Source organism: Lycium ferocissimum, chromosome 11 (assembly GCF_029784015.1).
Source record: "Lycium ferocissimum isolate CSIRO_LF1 chromosome 11, AGI_CSIRO_Lferr_CH_V1, whole genome shotgun sequence".
Taxonomy (NCBI): Eukaryota; Viridiplantae; Streptophyta; class Magnoliopsida; order Solanales; family Solanaceae; genus Lycium; species Lycium ferocissimum.
Genome location: NC_081352.1, coordinates 45,743,292 through 45,752,762, shown reverse-complemented (window position 1 = coordinate 45,752,762; position 9,471 = coordinate 45,743,292). Strand labels below are relative to the sequence as shown.

General features: G+C 36.6%; 1 protein-coding gene and 1 pseudogene across 1 annotated transcript; one reads left to right on the top strand and one right to left on the bottom strand.

Moving 5' to 3' along the window:
- The first annotated feature begins 255 nt into the window (after positions 1-255).
- On the top strand, positions 256-1,180 carry LOC132037636 (dirigent protein 1-like; annotated as a pseudogene).
- Positions 1,181-2,030: 850 nt separating this feature from the next.
- LOC132038405 (glycine-rich cell wall structural protein 1-like) lies at positions 2,031-3,104 on the bottom strand. The gene has a single exon (XM_059429079.1). It carries the CDS (start codon positions 3,102-3,104, stop codon positions 2,031-2,033), a length of 1,074 nt encoding a protein of 357 aa, XP_059285062.1.
- Positions 3,105-9,471: the final 6,367 nt, after the last annotated feature.

The following is a 9,471-nucleotide window of genomic DNA, read 5'->3' as shown; positions in this document are numbered from 1 at the left end:
TCGTTTCATTTTATGTGAACATATTTGAAAATTTTGGTCTTGAACATGTCACCACATAATTTGTGCAGACTATAAGAGTTTTGAAACTTATAGTTTAAACATAGCATAATATTTGTGTGCCTATAAATATTTTTCATTAAGTGTAAAATGAAATATTTAAGTTGTGGTATCTTATTTTCGAATATTGAAAGGGTCATACTTTTTGCTAAAAGAAAATAGTTTTGCGTAAATTGAAACAAATAGAATATAAAATTAATTAAGTGTAGTTGTGTTGACTTTAGACCTTAGCTGGCTGTGATAGCTGAGCTAAATTTGTAATATTTATTCTGGTAATTAATAAAGATCGTTAGTTACCAAAAAAAAAAAAAAAAAACAAACAAATAGAATATAAAATACTTCAAATTTCTTGTTCTTGAAACAAAAACACCCCCCCCCCCCCCCCCCAAATGCATAAATACCTATCAATTTCACCAAAAATCAAAGCACAGAAAACCCAAAGAATCAAGAGTAACAAACCCGAGATCCCCATGGCATCAGATTCAATCAAGCTATCCTCATTTTGCTTCTAACAATTTTCATAACCTCAAAGGCTGAACTAGGCCAAATTAAAGAAACAAACATGAGACTCTATTTTCAAGATTGGTCCGGTGGACCAAATGCCACTGTGCTACAAATAACAGGCCATCAAGTTGGTCCCCTAAGTTTTGCTAAATTTGGTTCAGTGTTTGTTACTGATGATCCAATAACAGAAGCCTTTGATAAGAACTCGGCAGAAATTGCTAGAGCACAGGGCATATATGTTACTTCTGCATTGGATGGCAAAATTTCTCATGTGCTAATATCAATTATCTTTACCAATGAAGAACATAAAGGGAGTACTTTGGAAATACAAGGTGCTAGTCCTCAGTTTGAGAGAGTAAGAGAAGTGGCTCTGGTTGGTGGTACAAGAAAATTTAGGCTTGCTAGGGGATATGCAACTTTTGAAACTATTCACTTTGACTTGGTTGTTCATTATGTTGTTATTCAGTGTAATGTTACAATTTTACATTACTGATTGGGGGAGTAATTAACAATGACAACAGTCCCTCAGAATAAAGTAAACTGGTAGCATATGGTTTGTTGTCCAATTTGATGGTCTGTGTAAAGGCTAGCCGCCAGCACTTGATAAATAAATGCTGTTTATAATGATAACTCTTCGCCGGTGTTTCTTATTTATACATTTTAAGAATGTCTACCAAAATAATTTATTCCAGCTTCATTTATAAATTCTGCCAAAATCTCTTAACTGCTAGGAGAGATCCATCCACTACTCACTTTTTAAGAAGCAGCTCAATTTTTAGAAAATTCTACCAAAATTCTTTAAACTGCTAGCCAGCTTAACCATTAATAAACAATAATAATCTTCCAACAGGCGGAGCTAGGGGCAAAAGGGGATCAAACCTTCTTTGTATTTAAAATTATATTGTATATACAACGTCAATTTTTATGTACAATGGAGGTTAAATCCCTTCAGCTTCTTCCCGAATTTACTTATGTATAATTTGAATTTCCTTAATTAAAAAAATGGCTGGCCAATGGCACTTCCTTCTGAAAAAACATGCCTTAATTGCAAAGTGGATTTAGCTACATTTCAAATTCCAAAGAATGGAAGGTATAAACTTGAGCATATATACCTAAAGTTGTTAAGTACGTAGTTGATTGGGGAGGGGGGGGGGGGGAACTACATTTAGGGAATGATGAAGAGAAAGGAAACACTCGCCATAGGATCGACAACACGAAGTCATGTTGATTATTTGAACAAACCATCAATTGGATGATACATTTGAAATAAGTAGTTTAATCTTCATAGTTTCTTGCTTTTCTTAATCTGAGGATGATACATTTGAAATTAAGGAAAATACAATGCATACGAAAGCCAAACATACAAACTCATTTGTTTAGTAGCCGTAGCTTAATTAACAACTTTAACGACTAAAATAACACATGCATCTTGGTACTGCCGAAATGTAGCTATGAGGCTACGATATTTATCATCTCCCATTGCCACCACCACCAGATCCACTCCCAACACCATGACCAGCTCCAGCACCAACACCAACTCCTATACCAATTCCAACTCCAATTCCAATTCCTCCACCATGTCCACCTCCTATTCCTTTTCCTCCTCCTAATCCTCCACCGGCCCCACCACCTACACCTCCGCCTGCACCAAAACCACCACCATGACCCGATCCTCCTCCTACTCCACCTCCACCACCGCCACCAAACCCACCTCCTCCTCCTACTCCTCCACCAGCTCCAGCTCCTCCTCCTACGCCTCCACCAGCACCGAAACCACCTCCATGGCCGGATCCTCCTCCAAGACCACCGCCTCCTCCTCCACCACCCCCACCACCTCCTCCGCCACCACCTCCTGCAGCACCTCCTCCAACACCACCACCTACACCACCTCCCGCTCCAAATCCTCCACCATGTCCGGAACCACCTCCAATACCTCCCCCACCACCTCCACCTCCGCCTCCACCAGCTCCACCACCAAGTCCTCCTCCTGCACCACCTCCTACACCTCCTCCAGCTCCAAATCCACCACCATGACCTGACCCTCCACCAACACCTCCTCCTCCACCACCACCTCCACCAACACCTCCTCCTGCACCACCACCAATGCCGCCACCAGCTCCGCCACCAACACCGCCACCTGCTCCACCACCAACACCTCCACCTGCTCCTCCTCCAAGACCTCCTCCTCCACCTAGTCCACCTCCACCACCTGCTCCTCCACCAAGACCTCCTCCTCCCCCTAGACCTCCTCCTCCACCAGCTCCGCCTCCAAACCCTCCTCCTGCACCTCTACCACCACCAAACCCTGGACCACGTCCACCGCGTCCTCCATATCCACCACGTCCACCGCGTCCTCCATATCCACCACGTCCGCCATATCCCCCACGCCCACCACAGCCTCTCCTACCATATCTACAACCATTATCATTGCCCCACCTCGCCTCGTTAAGCTTGTCATCACCAAAAGTGATGGCACTTAATTCCAAGAAAATGCACAAAAAAATAAGTAACCCTGCAACCCACTTATGAGAAGAAGAACCCATGACTATGGTCACAAAGGTTCTCAGATATATCAGATTACTTGTACTGCTCTTCCTCACTCACAGTCTATGAATTTATATAGGCTTGCTGGACCAGCCAAGTTGACAAGTTTAGGATATTATTGTTCAGTTGAAGCCATTAATGTCAGTAATGTGCAAAGCTGCATGCATAGTTATTTGACGCGTTTGAACGTTGGGGAACCGTTGGGGAACTGGCGGGAACAATAAATGAACCAATAGAATTAGTCAAAAGGATTACGAGGTATATAGACTATCTCTACGGTCTTTTACTCCCTCGTTTACGTGACACCATTCGTATTTCGATAATTAAATTTATAAATTTTGATCTTGAATTCAGACATGAAATCCTTAAATTTTTTGAAATAAGATTTACATATTTAATTTAGAACCTACAAAAAAAAAAGTACTATTAACGTCAAACTATTTAAAAGGTATATGAAAAGATGTGATTAAAAAAAAAAAAACTTATTTGACTGTTAAAATTTGAAACACGTCTGCATAAATTGGGACGAAATGAGTATTTCTTTAGATCGAAATTCTCCGTCAACGCTGATCCAACACTACTACCGACACTACCCAATATTAATGTTGCCATTGTGTAATGGCATGGCAAATGGGCCATCGTCTTTATGATACGTCTAGGCTTAATACATGTGCGGTCGCTTGAATTTGTCCATTTTTTTCATTTTGACACCTCAACTAAGTATTGTTCCTATTGAATTCCTGAATTCGTCCCAAGTATGTCTATCAAACCCCCTAAAGAGTAGCTCTTAATTAAGCTCGCAGTGAAAGAGCAGAACCAGCAAAAACGGACACATCCATGACCTAAAGAATAGCTTACCACATGTCTAAAATATTACTCCACCTTCATTTCCCTAATTTAATTTCTACTTCTAATAAAAATCAGATTTTGGGGGTTTGATAGATATACTTGGGACGAGTTCAGGGGTTCAATAGGAACAACACTTAGTTGAGGTGTCAACATGGAAAAAAGAGACAAGTTTAGGGGGCCACATATGTATTAGACGAGATTAACTTCAAATGTTACTGTTTTTTTCTTCAACAAGGCCTAGGAAATTCCACTTAAAATTATTCATTCCATCAAATTTGTGGGTGTTCAATAGAGTCACTTAATTTGGTTTAAATATTAAGGCACATAAGTATCGATGTTAAATTATATACATACTAGTTTATTTGCCCGCGCTTCGCGCAGTCGTCATTGAAAAATTAAAATATGTTCTAAATAAATAATGTTATACATTTTATAATGAAATCAAATTTTACTAAAAAATACTCTCTATCAAAAAAGAACTCAACAAAGCAAGTGAACGGAGAACATAACCTAAAATTTTAAACTACTCTCTCTGCATGATGGCTACGAAAGCAGTAATTTACTCCTGAATACAATTAAAAGCACCCATTTTTCAAAGTAAAATTTACTTGGCATAGGTTCCATTATTACCTATTTATGGAACATAACTAAACTTTTCAATAATTATATTTAGTAGCTAAAATATATCATATTTACTTCACATAGCTACCATGTTTTTACCACTCATCTGATAACTTCCCACTCCCCTAAATTTAAGCAAAAAAAAAAACGTGTCTCTCTCCTTCATCCTAAATAGACGCCATTATTCACCATATCCATTACTTTCATCCAATTTCAAATCAGTTTTTCAATTATTCAACTTCCTTTTATATCTCTAATTAACTACTCATTGATTTCTCTCACGTTTCAAATCTAATTCCCAAAATAAAGTAAGATTCTATACGATTTTTATTTTTTACGGTGTATTTAACCTATATTTTGGGTTTTTTTTTTTTCGTTTGAATCGGGAATGCAAGTCTAAGTAAGTAACTATCGGTGTTTGTTCTTGGTTGTTTTTTCTTAGATTCAATTGGAATGACTAAGAAAGTCGCTACTCGATGAGAAATACGGTATAGAACCCGAATTTGCGATTCCTAATTTTTCTTTGGGAATTTCTCAACATCAAACTCGCCATTGCGAGCTCTTATCCGAGAATCGTTCAAAAAGAATTAACGATCCTAGGCATTATAAGGAATATGTTGATTCGAAGAGTAAACAACAAGAAAAATTGAAAAATGTTTCTCAAATGGAGAAACAAAAGAAGAGAAAATTTGGTGACAATGTTGTTAATGTTAAGGGCAAGAAAATTGCTAAAGCCAAACGTAATGTGGATGAGGATGATGATGAAGAGGTATATTTTTGTTGTATTTTCGGTATATTTAGTTCTTTTTTTTTTGTTCGGTTATTACGGATCTATGAATTAAACGAGATCTATATTTTGTGTGCATTTTAAGTATATTTTCGTGTTTTTTTTTACACTTGTTTCTTCATTATTTCGTGCGTATTTTTTCTTCACCATAAGCGTGATTTTTTAAGATTTTTAAGTACATTCGATTATTTTTGTGTATATTTTGTTGACGAGTTATTACGTTGATTTTTAAGATTTTTAAGTACATTCGGTTATTATTTTGTTGTGTGAGTTATTTTGTGTATATATTTTTAAGTACATTTAGTCGATATATGTTAATCATACGTGTTTTTTGGCATGTTGTTTCGGTATCTAAATTTTTGGTTACCAAGCTTTCTTTGTGGCACCATCTATGTGTAGATACACGAATGTTAATGTAATGCAAGATATTAGAGGCAAACTAACAGATCCACAGATGGATATGTTTAGGAATTCTTGTTTTGGTAAATATCTCAGAATGCAGCAATTGGATGTACAAGCACATTTTTCGGTGCTTTATGGTCAAAGAACTTAGGGCGGTACATATAGGTGCTTTACATTTGAAATAAATGGTAAAGTTTCGCGTTTTGGCCTTAGAGAATTTGCACCGATCATCGGGCTAGATTGTGTATACGATGAAAATGATTTTGTTTATGATAACTCAAAACCGAATAGGCTTATGGCGGAGTATTTTGGTAGAAATCGGGGAGAATCAATTGCCGGTTAAAAGACACGAGCTTATTGAGTGTTTCAACAAGGTATGCGGGATGATAAAGGGGATGACGCGGTCAAGATGGCAATATTGTATTTCATAAATACGTGGGTACATTGTGGTGAGCCGAACTCAACAAACATACCAAGGATCCATTTTGATGTTGTAGAGGACGGGAGATATAATGAGTATCCTTGGGGTAAAGATTCGTTTAGAGAGTTGGTTGTAAGCATCGGCGTAAATATCTTTGGTTTTAAGAAATATTATAGGATTCATGGTTTGCCGCTTGCTATGCAAGTATGGCTGTATGAATGTTGCTCAAAAGTCCCGTCCACCATTGCAGTTAAGACGGGGAATTTAATTCCTAGAATTTTGAACTGGCGGACTACGGAAGGAAAACCAGAATTCAAGAAATTGATGGATGGCATGTTCAGAGACGATAAAAATCCGGTAAAACAGTCTTTTAACAGTTTTGTGTCTTTTACCATTTAAGCGTTTTAATATGTTTGTTTTACATGCTATATTTTGATTATATTTTGTCTATATTTATGAAATAAGTCATTTGTGATCAATATATTTTGACTATATTTTCCTCATATTTTTAGTATGTTACCAATGTAGATATATACGGTAATATAGTTTCTATATTTTGTTGTTCACGATCTGTAGATTTGAGGAAGTTGTGCCAACACCCCATGAGTTGGAAACTCTTAAATTGCCTCTGTTGCACATGACATACCGGACGTCAAACATGGAGTTGATGGTGTACATGATGCGATTTGGTAGACGATGATTACGATGATTTTAGTACCACACCACCGCGTCGTCGGTGGCAAACGAACAAAGGAGTGCCAATTCGATTCCCCGCGAGGCAAGAAACGGACGCGATTTCCGGTTTCTGTTCCTCCTTCCAGAAACAACCATCACGGAAGGAATCGGGATAAAAGGGACAAGGAAACAAGATGCACCTACGGCACCGAACGGATGAGTTTAATCTGATAAGGGAAGAGATTCGGATTTTCAAGAAAGAAGTAGGCGTTTTGTTTTCAATATGTTTTTTTTACTTCATATTGCTTGTGTCAAGTAATTAACGATTCTAATTCTATTTTTTATCTTTCAAAGCGTAGGTGTTTGACTACATGGATAACTACTTCAAAAAGTTGTTAGATGCAATAAAGGGCAATCAAACACCAGATAAGGTAAAAATCAACACTAAAAATGGAAATTATTTACTTTTTAAGTTATTTTGATATATTTATTGGAAGACTTTATATTTTGTTTTGGAAAATTTTAAAGGTCGGCGACACAATGTTAAAAGTCGACTTACATAGTGATGGTGGGATTTATCAAGGCAATCAAAGTGGCGGTACAGTAAAGCTTTCAACCAAAGAGAATCAAGGTGGTGGTGCCACTTCCGCGCAGAGGAGTCATCCAGTGGTACTCATTTTTTCTTTCACTTTTCTATATTTGCAGTATATTATTCAAAGTGACAATATTGGATTTTTACCTATAGTGTATTTACATATATAGTTTTCACATGGTGATTTGTTAGTAGTGTCCTTTTTGATGTATCTATTTGTGCTATTTTTGTTATGATTGTGTTTATATATACTAGCGGTGCTATATTTGTTTTGGATTGATATTTTAATATTAGTTTTTCATATATGTTGTGGCTGTATTTTAATTGTATTTTGATTATTATGTTCTTTTTACTTATTGGTTTCGTTTACTATATTTCGGACATATTTACCATATATTTTCTCTATATTTAATCGAAACTTTTAACTTTTAAAGCGATACTATATATGTGTATATGTGTATCTGTTTTTTGATGCCTTTAAATTCATTTGAACCATGTTTTTATTGTTTTAGGTTGCGGGAGTTGGGTTGCCAATTAATGATCCGGTTTGTTGTTGTTGATGTGGATAAAGAAATCGGAGTTAAAAGTGATGCACAAACGAGATGGAGTTCCCATAACACCAATCCATTTAAATTTTGATGTAAGTACTGAAATGTGGCTTTTAAGTACTAAAATGTCGTTTTGATAAGCAATAATTGACAAACACCAGTCGTTTTTTTCTTGTTTTTTATTTTAGGAATCTCAGCAAATCAGCGATATGGAGAATGCTAATGCTGAATTTACCGCATCAGAGGAAATGGTAGCGGACTTGCTAATCAACTGCCCTTTAGCATGTGTTATTCCTCTCGGTCCTCCTCCGGTACCACGCGATGATCAAACCGATTTGTCAAGTTTAAGGACTCCTCTCGAATGTGGACAATAACCGGTAACCATGTCTCGGTGGATGATTCACGATTCTCGGATACCAATCCAACTTGGAGTACAACCAACAACTGGACAAAGTTTAACTAATGAAACTGAACAGCAAGTAACCGATCGTTGGACACAGTTCAAGTGATGAAACTGGACAACAAGTTCCTGTACAACCAAATGCGGGTCAAAGCTCAAGTGGTGAGGCCGAGTTTTCAAACTCGAAAAACAGATCATTGTCCATCCGAGGTGCTGCCCGAGAAAGGAAACCAAGCAAATATAACCTGTCCCCTTATTGTCCCAATTTTAGCTCAGCGGGTTCTTCTGCCAAAAATATCAGTCCTTGCATTTATCAGAAAAAACACCCATTTGTTGACCACCCTATAAATGCCCCGTTAGATACTTCGTTTCTTCAAGAATATCAAAAGTGGCTTGAGAAGGATCTATTGAAATCGCATGACAAAAGGTACTTATTGTCACAACTTGTTTTTTTATTTTTCCGTAATTCAATTATCAATAAACTTAACGTATGTTCTTTCCATTGTTGATATACGGAAGCCAAATGAAAATCATTACGAAAGAACAAGGAAGGACTCGATCTTGCGGATGCCGAACTTCGGTTTCATTTAGGCGTTACGTAGCCGACAAAAAAACTGGTTCTACTTGTTATCTATGGATGGGCAACTTTGGACTGATGAGGTTTTGATATCTTTCTGCTTGTTATCTAATTTTTTTATGTTTTATAATAGAATTACAATGTGATGTATCTAGAGTATATTTTTTACAATATTTGACATATATTGTAAAAAATATAGGCATATTTACCATATATTTTCTCTACATTTAACTGAAACTTTTAACTTTTGATTACTATATATGTGTATATGTGTATAGTTTTCTTTGATGCCTTTAAATTCATTTGAACCATGTTTTTATTGTTTTAGGTTGACGGAGTAGGTTGAGGTACTTATTGTCACAACTTGTATTTATAGAATATTGTCATCATTATACTTGCACTATATTTAATATACAGACATTAATTTACTAGTTCAAGACAAGATCTTGTGTATACGAAATTGTATTTTTACTATATATAAGAGTATATTGCAC

Excerpts from the sequence above, each read along its gene's own strand:
- LOC132038405 (XM_059429079.1), bottom strand. The coding sequence starts at position 3,104 with ATGGGTTCTTCTTCTCATAAGTGGGTTGCAGGGTTACTTATTTTTTTG.